This window comes from Megalobrama amblycephala, linkage group LG4 (assembly GCF_018812025.1).
Source record: "Megalobrama amblycephala isolate DHTTF-2021 linkage group LG4, ASM1881202v1, whole genome shotgun sequence".
In the NCBI taxonomy this organism is placed as follows: domain Eukaryota; kingdom Metazoa; phylum Chordata; class Actinopteri; order Cypriniformes; family Xenocyprididae; genus Megalobrama; species Megalobrama amblycephala.
The window spans coordinates 41279127-41295991 of NC_063047.1; the positions used below are offsets into that span (position 1 = coordinate 41279127).

The window sequence follows — 16865 nt, forward strand, 5'->3', positions numbered from 1 at the left end:
TTTTCATTACAAAAAATACTAAACTTTGACAAAAAGTAGACTTTATTGTTATAATTGTGATTTCAGAATATTTAGATATGAATCCAACTGAAAAATACTTGTGAAAAGATGTCTTTCAATGAGTCAAATAGCACGTAGCAAATAGTGGAGCTCTGCAGCCATCTACTGGTAAAAATGATAGGTTTTTTACTTTTATAACTGCATTTTCCAAAAGATGGGCAAAAGTCTTACACTAAACCATGTCAAATTATCCATGTTATCCCCATGAATGAAATTTAGAAATGTGGGTCTTTTATAAAGTGAATTTTACATAAAAAGCTGGTTTTGTATAAAAACCTATTTAAAAAAATATTTTTTAATTTATTTATATAAATTTAAAAACTATGATAAATCCTCCAAAAACTGCACAAACATGGAGTAAAAACATTAATAAACAGAATAAAATTACATTTGTTTAAAAAAAAAAAAAACTATTTTGTTACAAAATTGCATTTTGTTGCCTGGGGTCTGTGGAAACCCCGAAGACCCTGAGTGTACTTCCCAAACGAAGACCGCACAAGGGTTAAACTGATTGATCGTAGGCCTCATTGATTTGAGGATAAAGTTCATCATCTCTGTGAAAAAGCCTGTAATACTCAAAATAATTTGTTTGTGTACATGAACGTGTGTGTGTGCGTGTGTGTGTGTGCATAGTAGCGCAAGTGTGCATGTATCCACGCATGCACAGGTCCGAGGCCTTTATATTTTCAAGCACACATGTAAATATGTGAACACGAACATAATGAACACGCTCTTGAACACTAAATGTTTCTCTTATTTTCGATCTTCCCCCTTCATTTTCAATGGGTGGTAATTTTCGACCAAAATAACCTGAGATCAATGAGGACTACAAACAGTCATTTTTAAAAATAAATACAAAACCTGTCCTAATTAAAAGAAAACAAGATGACAAAAAGATTGAATCCAATATTTGGTGATAATAAAGCATAACAAGAGATTTATAAGCTATTTTTTGTAGGCCAGTCATTTTTGACAGGGAACACCACAAGTGTAACAAGGTGGAAAAACATCCAAAAAAAGTACAAAAATTACTTAGTTAAGTAGTTATACCTTGTGTGAGCGAAGTCAGTAAGTGTTAGTCCAATGAGATAATATTAACTAACATTTTCTGCAAAAAGAAAATCCTCTCTGGGTCAAAATGACCCGAACACAACATGAGGCATCTTTAAATATGCCAAGAAATGTTAAACGAGGTAAAAGTAACAGTATAACAGTTTTAAACAGAAAGTACAGCCACATTTATGAATACAGAGTTGAGGAGTGAATTTTAAGTTGTCAAACACTGTAATGTTCCAGCAGTTGTCACATGCCTGCTCCATCTCAATAGAGGGTGATGTTACTGGCTTTCCTATCATTTGATCAGGCAGAGCTGTAGCCACCTCCTGACACTCATGACTAATTTAAAGCAGGAAGCTGCAAGCGTACACCAGCCTTGCCAAGTCACCATGGCTGCAGTAAGGATGGGTAAAGGGAGGGGGGGTTTGGTGTCTCTGGGGACCTGCTTCTAAAACAGACGCAACAGAAAAGATGCCTCGCACACAGCAGAGCTGCAGGGAAAGAGCGCTGTTCTCCATGGCTAATGTCATGCATCTCATCGTACTACTTCTCTACTGTAATGGGATGAATACAGGTTTGTGCACATCTGCTTTTTAGTCTAGTGTAACATTATGTGGTGGTTTTATGTTATTTTCAAGCTTTGACATTATGACCTTGCTATCTGAAATTAAGTCGTCTTAACTGTTGGTTCTTCCAGTGTTTCTGGGGGATGTTAAAATAATTGCACAATACCTGAATGTTTTTCAAATTATTCAATAAGCTGAGGCTTATTATAGTAAAGCAAATCTCATTTAACCTTGACTAGGCCTCTCTCTAGTAGAATGGTGAGCTAGTATTGTAAATTCAGTGCAAAATTTATTATGACACAATGTCTTTTTTTCCAGAAACAACCCCTTCCCCAGAATCTGATCCTGTAATTACAACCAAAAAAGCTGAATCTAAAGGTACGCTTACCCTGTTATATTTTATTAGCCAACACAAGCATGCATTTGACATCAACGGATGTATTTAAAAGTGTACAAATTATAAAATACATGATTAATATGCAAATCTAGTCACCATTTTATGAAAAATAGCTGAGTTTACTCTACAAAATTGCAATGAAGAGGTTTGTTTTGCTGATTGGGCAACAAATGTTTTGGCATACAGGTCAAAGTCAAGTCATTATTGAAGAGCTTGCAATCCTGAAACCCCAATATATAGAGCTTTTATGTAACTTAACTGATATTCCAAATAACCCCCTGTACATTACTGGCTATTGGACTAAAGATGGACAAGAAATTGAAAACTCTGAAGAAACTGTAAATAGAAACAATGAACAGTATATTCTTAAAAGGACGTAAGTGGATGTCTATTTCACAAAATAATCATGTGTCATTTCTATTAAATGTCAAAATAATGCAAATAAGAAATGTTTCAGTAAACTAACAATTCAGTATTACTAAACAATGACTTCAGACTGCTCTAAGTTGTTTAACCTTCTTCATAGTTTCAGTATACAGGCCAGAGACCTGGGAAATTATTCATGCGTCTTCAGAGAAAATGAGGCGCAAGTAACATTTGTTTTAGATGGTATGTTTATCCTTTTATGCACATCTTGGAATGGTTTTATTGGTTAGACATAAACACATTTATCACTGTTACAGATTTTGGCAGTTAAACTGTTGTATTGTGCTTTTTCTCAAGTTCCGGTAATGAAAGAAAAAAGAGACAAGCCAGTAGTGAGCTACATTGGAGATTCAGTTGTACTCGAGTGTAAACTCAAATACACACCAAACACATGGAACTGGTACAAGGCAAACAACACTGAAAAGGTGAATCAGAAATGGGGAATATGGGAGTGATTATTCTTACCACACAATAAAAGGGTTATTCATATACAGTGTTGTTTTAATATTTGAATTAGCATTTATTTTTATAATTTTCTTTGTTTAAGTTTTAGATATTTTGTTTCCTATAATATTTGTGACCCTGGACCACAAAACCAGTCACATTTGTAGCAATAGCCAACAAGTCAAAATTATCGATTTTTCTTTTATGCCAAAAATCATTAGGATATTAAGTAAAGATCATGTTTCATTAAGGTATTTTGTAAATTTCCTACCGTAAATATATCAAAAATGCATTTTTGTGAGTGGATATGTATTACTAAGGACTTCATTTGGACAAATTTAAAGGTGATTTTCTCAATATTTTGATTTTTTTTTTTTTTTTTTTTTGTGCACCCTCAGATTCCAGATTTTCAAATAATTGTATCTCTGCCAAATATTGTCCTATCCCAACAATAGGATAACCATATAACAACGGAAAGCTTATTTATTCAGCTTTCAGATGATACATAAATATATTAAAAAAAATCTCAATTTAAAAAATTTTACCCTTATGACTGGTTTTGTGGTTCAAGGTCACATTTTTTATAGCTTTATTTTTATTTCATTTTTAGTAATTTTAGTACTTCGAACGTTTGGCAACACTTTACAACAAGACAAGGTTTAATTTGTTAATGTTAATTAACTACATGAGTTAACTAACAATGAAAAAATACTTCTAAAGCATTTATTAATTTCAGTTCACGTTAAAGCTGCTGTCCGCGATTTTTGGCCCTCTAGCGGTCAATAAACAGAACTGCATGCGTCTTGCGGAGGAACATTCTAGCCGGAGCTACTTTTCTCCGTGTATGTCTATGGCGAGTCACGCAGTTACTGTGATACTCTGCGGCGAGTCCTACCAGTCCGGTCTGAAATAGTCCGAATATAAACACTTATTATAAGTGTACCATAATGATTCAGGATAAGACAAAAACACGGTTTGGAAAACGGATTCATGTTGTATATTCTCATTATATAATTTTTGTAAATTTTTAACAGAAAAAAGTTGCGGACTGCAGCTTCAATTTCAACATTTTTACTTTTTCATTTAATATTTATATTTTATTTAATCTTTATTTCAGTTACTGAAAATTATTTTTAGTTGTAGTTTAAGCTTTAGTTAACTATAACAGCACTGTTTATATCAATATTTTTCTCTTCACAGGTGCTCATCAATGTCACTGCAAACCCTCTGAACTATAAGATCCTTATTAATGGAAATAAAACAAAACTGACTGTACTGAATCTGACTGAGGAAGATTCTGGAAAGTACATCTGCAGTGCTGAGTTTGATATCAAACCCAGTGAGTCTTATGTAGAGCTGAAGGTCATGTCGTACACTGAGCCTCTCAAACCCTTCATGGCCATAGTGGTGGAAGTCATTGTCCTGGTCACACTGATTTTGCTTTGGGAAAAATGCAACAAGCCGCAACATAATTCTTCTGCAGGAGGTACAGTAATACTTCACTGATTTAGAGGAATACTGTATGTCAGAAATAATTGTTCATATACAGGTGCTGGACATATAATTAGAATATCATGGAAAAAGTTCATTTTTTTATTGTAAATTATTTTAAAAAATGAAACTTTCATTTATACTAGATTCCCTACATGTAAAGTAAAACATTTCAAAAGTTTTTTTTTTTTTTTTTTTTAATTTGTTGATTACAGCGTACAGCTAATGAAAGTCCAAAATCCAGTATCTCAAAATATTTGAATATTTACATCTGAGTTTCATTAAATGACCATCCCTACAGTATAAATTCCGGGTATCTCTTGTTCTTTGAAACCACACTAATGGGGAAGACTGCTGACATGGCAATGGTCCAGGAGACAATCATTGACACCCTCCACAAAGAGCGTAAGTCACAGATGGTCATTACTGAATGTGGTGGCTGTTTACAGATGTGATGTATCAAAGCATATTAAATGCAAAGTTGACTAGAAGGAAGAAATTTGGTAGGCAAAGGTGCACAAGCAATAGGGATGACCACAAGCTTGAGAATACTGTCAAGTAAAGCCGATTCAAACACTTGGGAGAGCTTCACAATGAGTCAAATGAAGCTGGAGTCAGCGCATCAAGAGTCACCACACTCACACATCTTCAGGAAAAGAACTACCAAGCCACTTCTGAAACAGAAACAATGTCAGAAGCATCTTACCTGGGCTAAGGAGATAAAGAACTGGACAGTGAACAAAAGGTCAAAAGTCCTCTTTTCAGATAAAAGTAAATTTTGCATTTCATGTTGAAATCATGGTCCCAGAGTCTGAAGGAAGACTGGAGAGGCACAGAATCCAAGCTGCTTGAAGTCTAGTGGGAAGTTTCTGAAGTTAGTAATGATTTGGGAGGCCGTGACATCTGCTGGTGTTGGTCCATTGTGTTTTATCAAGTGCAAAGTCAATGCAGCCATCTTCTAGGAGATTTTGGAGCACTTTATGCTTCCATCTGCTGACAAGCTTTATGGAGATGCTGATTTCCTTTTCCAGCAGGACTTTAGCACCTGCCCACAGTGCAAAAACCACTTCCAAGTGGTTTGCTGACCATGATATTACTGTGTTTTATTGGCCAGCCAACATGCCTGACCCCTGAATCTACGGGATATTTTCAAGAGAAAGCTGAGAAACAGTCAATCCAACAATATACAGATGATCTGAAGGCTCAATAGTGCCTCAGCAGTGCCACAGGCTGATCACTTCCATGCCACACTTCCCTGATGCTGTAATTTGTGTTAGGAGCAAGTCATTTGCTGTTATATGTGCTGCCGACCAAGTATTGAGTGCACAAATGAACATAATTTAAAGAACTTGAACTTTTCTGTTTTGAAAATCCATTTTTTGATTGATCTTAGGAAATATTCTTAAATTTTTTTGGACTTTCATGAGCTGTACGCTCTAATCATCAAAACTTTTTTTAAAAACTTTTGAAATGTTTTACTTTACATGTAGGGAATCTAGAATATATGAAAGTTTCATTTTTAAAAATAATTTACAATAAAAAAATTAACTTTTTCATGATATTCTAATTATATGACCAGCACCTGTATATGTAGAACTGTAACTAATGAAAATTTTTAAAAAAATTCTTCAAATATTATCCTTTTGCAGGGAATGATATCTACTCTGAACAAACCAGCAAACTGTAAGTATATTTTCAGATCAGTTCATATGACGACGGATATAATATTTGGTAAAATAGTTACATTGCATAGTAACATTGTTAGTGATGGTGCTGATTTCTGTTCTAGCACTCATGATGACAGCAATGGAGTTAACAACACGACAAGACATAGAAAACTGGAGCACTGAGATTTTCATTTAAACAGATGAAAGAGCAGCGTGTGATTATTTAGAAAACATTTTATTCTACTTTTGAATCTTGAGGCTTGAATCACATAATAAGCAATAAGGTTTTTTGTCTGTTACAGCAATATCATATATATTTACATTTCTAATATTACATAATTATGAAGTATGAAGCATGTTTTCATATTTCAATATAGTGTTATTGTAAAGGGTTCATATGACCTTTTTTGGACATCAGTAAAGGTCAACTAATAACGAAACCGGTTCCTTTTCTGAAGGCTTTACTAAAGGGTTAGATGATAGATCGCTTCATATGATGAACGTTTTAGGCTTTTATTCAAATATAAACCTCAACGCACATGCATAGAGGTCAATGTAAGGCAGCTCAACTGTGCTTGATTGAGAGGTTTGTTCATCATGTAAAGTGATTGCATCCCTTAAGAAGTTTTAAATTAAACCACTCAATTCATATGGATTATTTTAGGATGTCTTTTTGTACTTTGCGAAAGTTTTGGTTGTGTGGACTTTTAATGGAGGGACATAAATAAAGAGCAGTTATTAAAAATGTTAATTTTCATTTCAAAGTTAAAAGTCTTTTAGGTTTGGAACAACATGAAGGTGTGAGTAAATGAAGACAAGTTTCATTTTTGGGTGTTGACCAACAATGTGTTATCTTTTGATCTGTATGAAAATACCTTAATTCAGTTCTATTTTGGGTGATTTTTTCCCCCTCCATTTCTGCCACCTGATGGAGTTTGGGTTCCTTGCCACTGTCGGCTCTGGCTTGTTTAGTCAGGGACACTTAATATTCAGCAATATTATTGATCTGACATGCATTGACACTATTGGATGAGAACTGAACTGAGCTGGATGACGACATCACTGTTTTTTTTCAGAGCTTCTTTATAGCTGAATTGAACTCATTTCATATTTGATGTACTTTACACAATTATTGAACCGAAATCGATCAACACTGAATCGTTCAACTGAATGACTGTTTACTGTTGTCTTTTTAGAGTTGCTTTACAGCAGAGTTGAATTCTGTTTGCATCACTGAAGCGTTATTTTCCAATCACTGTAAAGTTTCTTTGAAACAATCTGTATTGTGTAAAGCACTATATAAATAAAGGTGACTTGACTTAAATCCAAAACAAAATCTTCTTTAAACATTTAGTTTTTAAATCAAACTTGAATGGATACAAAAACCACACAAGATGTATATATTATGTTTATTGACACTCAGAATAATCATAACTTCAGCATTCTCACTGTGGTTTGTTCAACAAAAACTGCAGCAGCAGCCTCAGAACAGCATCATTCCAGCCCACTATGTCTCCGTCTGTGACTCTCTCATACAAGCGCATGCTTTCTGTGCCCCAGCATAAGTTCTTCCTGGCATTGTTGCCATCAGCCCTTGGACTCAGAGCCAAAGTATTGAGCTGATAGCAGAAAAATGTGAAGAACTGCCCATCTGTGATGACAGCCTGAGACACGAATGGCCTACTCACATCCTCTTCACTCCAAAAGCCTTGGCAGAACAAAACATATTTAGTTAAGCAATAAAGATTGTTTTTTTTGTAATAGAGATCATGATTCTGAATGGACAACTAAAAATAACGTAATTTTACTACAGGTTCTGAAACAAATATTAATTGCCACAGCCTATTTAAAGAATATTAATTTGAATTTTTTTAAATAAATTGGTTTGAATGAATGATTCAATGACTCGTTCATAAAGACCAAAGACTATAGATATAGAAAGACGCTTCACTCCTATTAGTTATGAATGGGAGAAACTGCAATGCGCAATATGGCAGAATACGTCACTCCTTCTAAGTAAAAGAGCCAATCGCTGATTGATAAAGTCATTGCATCACTCCAGCTGCTGTTAGAAGCACAGGTTTCCATAGAAACATAAGACTTGCGCTTAGGATTGCACATGCGCGTTGGCTCGTATAGCCTGAAAAATAAGCTTTTTTTAATGCTATTTGAGCATAAGAAACAACATATATGGGACAGTTCATGTCAGATTTCGTTGCTGATTTGAAATATGCTACTTAATTGTGAGTTTGCCAAGCAGTTTTTGAGATTTCAGGATTCCCCCATTCAAACAGATGGTTTTGGATGCCCAAAATAGCTGCCCAGAGTCATCACAAATATGGCCGCTGAGTGAACAGACTTTGCTTAAAAGGGACTTCACTTGTTTCATTACTGGATGAATCAGCGTTTTTGAACAAATCTCTGGAATGAATTATTCAATAACAAATACATTTATTTACCAGTCACTTGTCACCACCTACTGGTGTAACAATGTAATTAATACAATCTTTATTAGAAGGGTCAAGTTAATTTCAAAAGGCAAGTTACCAATGCAAATTTGATATTTTAATCAATCATGCAGCTCTACTACATTTTAACCTGAGCTCAGGACAATTGTCATTATCAAAAAAACAAAAACCAAAAAGATCCAAAGATTAAAGAAATACTAACCTTGATACATAGCCTGTGCCCCTGTCCATGCAAACAGGCTGGCAATACCATTCGCTCTTAGTGAAACCTCGACTTGATCAGAGAGGCCTCTCTTGCTCATTTTGTCCCTGCGAAACCTATCAGGGACCATGTGAAACTGTGTGTGACCATAGGAGCATGGATCTTCCAGTTTGGCACCTGTGGAGTAAAAAACATGCACGTACTTTCAGCATAAAGGATTTAAATTCAAAACTAATAGTCAATTTCTCATGTACCACTGGCCACAAGAGGCTGTGCACTACAGCAGTGGGTCTAAGCTGTTATGTACCTCAGGTCTAACAAACAAAAATAAAATATTTAGGCAGCAGCTATTTGCACGAAGTGCAAATAGTGATAGATGCTATTTACACTAGGTGAAAATAGTGATAGATTCAATTAACACCATGTAAAAGTAGCAGTTCTTTGCAATAAGAGTAAATAGTAATTAGATGCTATCTATACTTTATATTGGCAGATCTCATGCACCTCAGTATTTTTGTACATTAAGAGGATGCAATAATATCATACAGTGTAATTGAATATATTTATTAAAATTATTAAATGGATGCTGCCTTATTGGGAGAATAAATATCCTCCCTACACCTTCCCCTAACCCTACCCAATAAAAACTTTAATATTATTAATATTTAATAATATTAAATTAATATTATTGAACACTCGTTCACAGTTTATTTCCACTTTTAGAACATTATTTTCATTTTTATTTAAAATAATGTGAGCTTGGCAAAAGGCGGATTTGAACCCCCATCGATCGCGTTAAAAGTCAGATCTGCGGGCCTTACTCGCTACTGCTGCGCCACTGAAAACGTTAAATTCTGCATGTCTTTTAGTGTAAATAGCGTTTGCCAACATGGGATGCAACTTGCACAATGTAAACAGACACTCCGAAATATTTATTATATATAACTACATTTAAATAATTTTTTAAAGATTCATTGGGACCCCCTGGAAGTTTGCTGAGGACCCCTAGAGGCCCCAGTGATTTTACTACAGGTAATGATGGGAGAAACTAAGCTTTCTGAACCTTTGAATTAATTGAACCAATTGCTTCACAAAGGGCCTGTTTACACCTGGTCACTTTATGCATTTTCTCTGATCAGATAGCTATCCGATTGTGAAAAATCCAGGTCTAAATGCCCTCCGAAACGCTTTCGAGACGGATTTAAATCCGTTCGCACAAACCACTTCAGGAGGAGTCAAAACTGAACAAGTCTAAATGCATCTGGTTGTTGAAACCACATATGTAAATTTTACTACCAAAAATGCTAAAAAATAAACGTGAGTGTGTTATAGGCTAAATAACATATTATAGCTAGATGTGACAGAGCTACTGCAAGCATTGCCGCAGCTGAGTAGCTGAGTATCTCTTCAGCAAGCTGACACGCAAACTGCCGCAAATGAAAGTAAGTCGCAGATGCTCAAAACACAATCTTCATTAAAAGTAATGTGACTAAATAATCTTACCAGTGCTGTTGCTGCACTCTCTTCTATTGCAGCCTTTGATTTTGAAATTAGCTGATGATCAATAAAATGCAGCTCATATTAGTTGCTTTCGGTGACGTGAACTCCATTAAATCGGCACATAGCGCGGGAATTCAAGATTGGATTTATATCCGCTTTGCAGACACATTTATATGGCCAAGTGTAAATGGAATCGTTTTAATAATTCATACAGTATTTCTGAGTATTTCTGAAGTGACCAGTTGTAAACAGGCCCAAAATGATTCAGTTTCGAAGAACTTGAAATGCCACACGACGGCGACCCCTGCTGGTAAGAACAGTGTAAATGCAGCAAAAACTCACAACAGCCTAAACATCCATAAAACACCTTTTACAAATCAATTGCAAATGTTTTATTGAAGGTGTAATCTAATACCATTAAATATGAAGTGTCTTTTATAATGTGTTATTTTATTAAATTGTAGGGCTTGTTTTGTTTTAGAGCGAGCTTCATTAATCAGACCAATAAGAGACTATTAAACTCACTGTAAATCAATGTAAAGCTGATTTGACAATCTGCATTGTCAATAGATAAATTAAAATGGAAAAAAAAAAACGTTCTAAAAAAAAAAAAAAAAAAAAAAGACAAGTATTTTGCCAGATAAATGACACCAATGATTAAAAAATAATTACGAATAATACAATGATTTTTGAAGTATAAAAAGAGAACACTTGTAATTAGTTAATTAGACTAAATGCAAGTGCTTTACAGTTACCAAGCAACATGGGAACTTTCTCCATTAATATAAAATGTGCAAAATCCAATTAGAAATTTGAGTTACAATTATCTGTTGCATCATGGCATATCTGAAGACAAAAACCTGGTAACAGACCAGTGTTTGTAAATGTTAACAAACTATTAAAATTAATTTGTTAATCAAAATAAAGCTGAAAGAACATATAAACACATAAAAGTACTAAAATGAAAACTGAAAATATAAAAATAAATGCTATAATATTAATAAATACTATATTATTATATAAATCATGTACTAAAATAAGACTAGAAAAGACCAACCTATGAAGATGTTGTTGTCATACTGTCTCCTGAACAAGGGGAGCCGGTCAGGAGCCAAACTGATAACAGGAACTTCAGCAGAGATCTCTGCCTCAAGAGGAGCAAACTGTAGGAAATGACATCACTTTTAAGCACATATAATTCAAAATGTTGCAAGACAACAGCAATTACCACAGGCTGTTAAAGTTACAATTTAAACACTGCCTGTAGTTGTGAATAAATTTACATAAATTATATTCATCATAAACATAATGTGAATTATGGTATCCTACCTCAGGAAGTTGTTGTGGGATTCTGATCTGACTGTGAGGTTTGTCATCAATCTGGAATCTCATCGGCTCGATCCGCCCACTCCTATGTCCTGCTGGAATAGTCCTTTCTCCACGTAACCAGTAATAGTTCACTTGAGGGTCAAAATCTTCAAAAAATAAATATGAAAATACATAAATAAGATATTAAATTAAAGCAGGACGACCGGAACATATACATATACTAAAAAGTCGGTATGAAACGGAAGTTGCGATAGACTTTTCTTCCCTATTGTGACATATCCAAGTAAAATGTCTCTCAAACAAGAAAAAAAAAAAAAAAAAAAAAAAAAGAAGTAGGTTGGGACTTGATTTTGTTCATCTGGGATTGATTGGATTGTTGTGGTTTGCTATAGACCTTATTCAGAGCACCACCGTAACAGGTATGAAAGAAAGGCTGTGAGGGATAGATGTTAGCAGAACAATAAACACATTAAAGGTGCAGTAAGTATGAATTATGTCCGCTAGAGGTCGCTAGAGGCCTATTCAAAACAAAGGCGTAGCTTGATGACGGCAAGTTTGAGCGCGGAATCTTGGGACATTAGCCTGACGTGGTCATACTCAATTCTAGTCAGAATATGAGTCTGATACTGCTCCATTGGGCTTTGATTATGGGGGCGTATTTCAACCGATCCAGGAAAGACCTCAATTGGATAGACCTACAACCAATCAGAGCTACAGAGTAAGTGACGTATGTTGAGCGACGCATAGTTGTCAACAGAACTCTTCTTAGCGACCATCGGGGCCAGCTGATAAATCAATCTTTTGCCGAATCCCGTAGGAAGGACGGCAAAGACATCTTTCCCATCGACAAATGCCTTGATCGCGGTCCTCTGTTCCTCTTTTAAAATTAATGCGCTGTCGATATCTTCTATAACGGACGCGATGGCGGAATCTACACATCTCAGTTCTTCAACAACAGCCACCATTGTTGTAAACTAATTGACCTTTCGCAAAGACTCGCCCCCCTTAGTTACTGTTGCTTTGTCCGACAAGCCGTGGCGCTGTCACGCCACACAGAGTGGAAAATACATCGCGGAGCAAAGAGGAAACTAACAACACATCGACAGACGAGACAGAGCAGGTTACTTATGATATTAAACAAAGTCCCAGCTTTCAAACTGTGTAGTTATTAAAAAAAATTCAAACAATAAAAACCGTTTTGTGGCTCTTTAATGTGTTGTGACCATGATCGTGACAGATTGCTGTAGCGCCTCAGCTCAAGAGGCTCGTAAACCGATCATCTCTTCCTACTAGTCCATTTATAGCATCAAATAAACATGAATGAACATGAGAATGAATGTTGTTTCAAACGCGGAAAGACGTCAATATGCACAATTTTTCAAGTTTAACTCCACCGATGTTAATCTTCTAACTCCTGACTGCTTTGTCGGACAAAATGGCGGATGCGGCGTTCTGATTGGTTAGATCGCTTGTCAATCAAACTCCCCAAGCGCTCTTTGATGACGTGGGTGTTTACGTAACCGCAGATAGCCTGTCCATCATCGATTAAAGCCCGCCCTGGCAATTTGATTGGCTCAGCCTTCTGGGAGCCGAGCATAATTACTCCACAATGGATCGAGTCCAGACCGAACTTCCCGTCCAAAAAATGTTGTGGGCGGGGTTCGGGCTGGCACCCAGGCTATTGGGACATGTGTTTTGTTTGTTTGTTTGTTTTATTTGGATCCCCATTAGCTTCAGCATAAGCTAAAAGCTATTCTTCCTGGGGTCCTATAATCTACCATGTGACAATACAATTTATGATATACACCATACACACCATACGTACAAGACAAATAATATAAAAAATAATATAACTTAGAACCCTATAACAGCATCTCCTTAAATTAAATTTATATTAACTGTATATGTTTCTTTGAAGATAATATTTCTTAAGTGATTTTTTGAAACCATACAGAGTGTTTTGTTGTTTAATAGTATTTGGAAGAGAGTTCCATTCACACATTGCTCTATACCTTACTGAATGTTGAATTGATTTGGTTTTTACTATAGGTAAAATAAAACTACATCCTACTGCCTGCCTCGTTAGATAATGATGTATATCTGTACTAAAGGATAGTGTTACATATAGAATAAAAGGTGTTTTGTTTGTTATAACATTATATAAAAATACCATTAGTGAATACACCAATCTATTTTTTACTTTAAACCATGAGAGGCTTTCATGCATTTTGTCAACATTTGATCTAAACCCACATGAGAGAGCCAGACGTGCAGCTTTATTCTGAATAACTTGTAGTTTTTTTATATTAGTTGATGAAGTATTGGACCAAACCACAGAGCAGTAATCAAGGTGTGAAAAAAACAATGCATAAAGTACTTGTTTAACAATCTGTGGTGTAAAATATTTTGCACATCTTTTAATAACAGCCAAAGTATTGCCCATTTTAGTTAACAATTTCTGAACATGTTTGTCCCAACACAATCTACTATCAATCATCACTCCCAATAGTTTGGCCTCTTCTTTTTGCTCAATTGAATTTTGCTCTATGCTAAGTTCAAGCTTCGGTTTGGAAAGTAAAGAAAAAGGAGTTCCAACCACAAAACTGGTAGTTTTGAATCAATCTGTTATTCCTTATCCAGTTCACCACTAACTGTAGTTCTCTTTGTAGTTTTGTATTTAATTCACCAATATCAGTTCCTGCTAAATATACAGTGGAATCATCAGCAAACATTGAAGTGGTCTTCACCTCAACGGACGGTGCAAAAGAATAGGGATAGGACTCGGGAAGAAATCATGTTAATGGATGCGATCATTAACGTTAGTGTAGTATGAAGCAGAGCAGGACTGAGTGTTGTGGGAGCTGAACGAGGCTGCTGGAGTGATTGCGCAACACACGCCTCACGAGCAGCGGAACTTTTATTGTGCCACAGTCGCCGGTGCTGCTTCCGCTTTTCTGGTCATGAGTATGAGGTAACGCAGCTCTGTTTATCATATTAGATACATTTGAGAGTGTTGAAAATGATGTTATAACATTACTCTGTGCGTTCGCTCGGTGGCTGCTGTGAGACACTGTTACACACTGCAGTAGATCAAGATCGATTTTAGAATAACATATTAAATGCTGGATGGCTTGTGTTGATAAAATGACATGCAATTAATTTTAAAACATACTATATGATGGAGAAAATTCTGTATTACTGCTACTAAAAATAAAGCGGCATCTGATTATGCTATGTTAGCTACTTCACAAAATAGTGTTTTTGTCTGAGGCATGGTAAAGCATGGTACTCGCCAAAAAAAAAAACAAAAAAAAAAAAAATTTTTAAACAACGATTTAAACAATATGACTAAACGTGTTGAGCTATATAACAACAATTAGTTTTCTGTCTATAAATATAACCAAACAGTTGTTCCCTTGTTTATTAAAATGTGTAATATATTAAAGCGTCTTTGGTGTTTCCATGGTTTCTACAAAATAAAACCGGAAACCGAGGGTTAACGCGGGTATGACGCAATTGACAGGCGACTCCTCACACGTCCCGGAGCCTTGGTTAAAATTGCAATTTTCTCACAATTTACAAATAGTTCGAAACATTTGGGATATTGTAAGTACTCAAGTTAACAAAATGTTTAACACTGGCCTAGTGTTTTTTGGATATTTTACTGCAAAATATTACATATTGCACCTTTAAATAACAGTACAACCCACTGAAGAGATATCTCTATCCCGCACATCCTCTCTTTCATTCAAAGATGGTGCTGCTGTGAATAAGGTCTATTGCCATGATCTCATGTGATTGACAGGTTGTCCCACCCTCATGCTAGTAAACACGTCATCAGAGAAGAGACGTCGTTGCAAGAGGGAGGGGAAGATATTTTGATTTAAAATTACGAGGGTACATTTCTTAAAAAACATTAGGTGCAAGGATAAACCATTCATTATAAACACACACACACACACACACATATTTTTTATATTATATATAAGTCAATATTGATTTCATTGTGACTTTAAGCAATATAAAGAGAAATATCTCTCACATTACTGAATGAGAACCCTGTGTGCTGCAGTAAAGAGTAAACATGGAGATCAAACTCACCTAAACTAGACAGACACAGCACGGGGTTTTCTTTGGCCAGAAGGTTTTTTAGACCACACACCATGTTCCTTAAAAACGGAGTGACGAATTGCTCTTGCTCTTTGTGGATGAAAGTTCTCCCTTTCTTCAAGTACCAATGTTCTTGTAAGATGAAGCTGCAGACTACAGATCGCGCCTCAGACAACACAGACTCATCAATAACCGGCGCGGACTCCGCATGTGTGTGTTTTTCTGGCAGACCGCTGAGATAGGCCGTTTTGGTGTAGTGCTGATACCATTTATCCGCGTTGAGAGCAAATGTCTGCGGATAAATCACGTACTTCTTGCGCTGAACGCGAGTGAGCGCTCGGATCTTCTCCTGGGCGGTGCGCGAGCGCAGCTGCTCGAAGAACTCCGTCACCACGCGCCTCTTCGCTGACTTACTCTTCGCGGTCCGAGAGGGCAGAATAGGTGGATATAAACTCTTTGCTGTGGAAGCTTCAACCTGGACATTTCTGTTACAGACGAGGCGTGCTGATGCAGTGGAGAGAAAAGGATGCAAGGGCAACCTGCTGCAAGACGCCATGTTTCTCCCACATGATCTGTAGAGTTATTCTTCTTCTGTCATTTAGTGTCACTGCTTGTTTTTCTACTGCCATCTGCTGGAGTGGATGATGCGAGAATAAGACTAAGCGTTGGATGATGTGTAAATCTCTTTATTTTTTATAATAATTTGCTGGATAAAAAAATTTATCCAGCAAATCAATATTTAAAAAAGGTATACATATACTGTATTTTTGTAATGTTTTTTTTTTTGGATCACCTTGAATTTATTTTGGCATTGTACTTATTCATTTATACTTTGGTATACAGGAATTTATAAATGGAAAATATTTATTTTCAATAAATTGTTATATTTTTAACAAAATTTCACTTTCATAAATGCACGTTTACTAATAAAAATATATCGTTGTAGTAATATATAACTAATAAACTATAAAATATATATTTATTTGTTTTTCTCTTTTCTTGCCTTTATTTTGTAGGCATTTAGTATTTGCATTTGAACGAAAGTGCATAATGTTATGTTTATTCAATAAAATGTGTAGATCTCACGAAAATATGTAATGTTTGGTCAAATTTCCCCTAAAAAAAGTATGAAACTAAAATCTGCGCAAT

The 16865-nt window shown here is 35.6% G+C and overlaps 2 protein-coding genes across 2 annotated transcripts; one reads left to right on the top strand and one right to left on the bottom strand.

Moving 5' to 3' along the window:
- The first annotated feature begins 1500 nt into the window (after positions 1 to 1500).
- On the top strand, positions 1501 to 7431 carry emb (embigin). The gene is made up of 8 exons (XM_048189366.1): positions 1501 to 1690; positions 2001 to 2060; positions 2266 to 2455; positions 2606 to 2688; positions 2803 to 2930; positions 4150 to 4435; positions 6090 to 6123; positions 6230 to 7431. The coding sequence occupies exons 1-8, from the start codon at positions 1588 to 1590 to the stop codon at positions 6288 to 6290; spliced, it is 945 nt and encodes a 314-aa protein (XP_048045323.1). The 5' UTR covers positions 1501 to 1587; the 3' UTR covers positions 6291 to 7431.
- Positions 7432 to 7502: 71 nt separating this feature from the next.
- On the bottom strand, positions 7503 to 16310 carry mrps30 (mitochondrial ribosomal protein S30). The gene is made up of 5 exons (XM_048189365.1): positions 15708 to 16310; positions 11607 to 11752; positions 11335 to 11440; positions 8778 to 8954; positions 7503 to 7815 (listed from the first exon to the last, which is right to left on the bottom strand). Exons 1-5 carry the CDS (start codon positions 16270 to 16272, stop codon positions 7553 to 7555), a joined length of 1257 nt encoding a protein of 418 aa, XP_048045322.1. The 5' UTR covers positions 16273 to 16310; the 3' UTR covers positions 7503 to 7552.
- Positions 16311 to 16865: the final 555 nt, after the last annotated feature.

What these genes read in the sequence shown, in the direction of transcription:
- emb (XM_048189366.1), top strand. Translation starts at nt 1,588, where the DNA reads ATGCCTCGCACACAGCAGAGCTGCAGGGAAAGAGCGCTGTTCTCCATG. An exon ending in CTGTAATGGGATGAATACAG is followed by an intron (nt 1,691 to 2,000) that starts GTTTGTGCACAT and finishes CTTTTTTTCCAG; the next exon opens with AAACAACCCCTTCCCCAGAA. An exon ending in TCTGAACAAACCAGCAAACT is followed by an intron (nt 6,124 to 6,229) that starts GTAAGTATATTT and finishes TTTCTGTTCTAG; the next exon opens with CACTCATGATGACAGCAATG.
- mrps30 (XM_048189365.1), bottom strand. Translation starts at nt 16,272, where the DNA reads ATGGCGTCTTGCAGCAGGTTGCCCTTGCATCCTTTTCTCTCCACTGCA. An exon ending in GCTGTGTCTGTCTAGTTTAG is followed by an intron (nt 11,753 to 15,707) that starts GTGAGTTTGATC and finishes TATTTTTTGAAG; the next exon opens with ATTTTGACCCTCAAGTGAAC. An exon ending in TGACAACAACATCTTCATAG is followed by an intron (nt 8,955 to 11,334) that starts GTTGGTCTTTTC and finishes TTTACTCCACAG; the next exon opens with GTGCCAAACTGGAAGATCCA.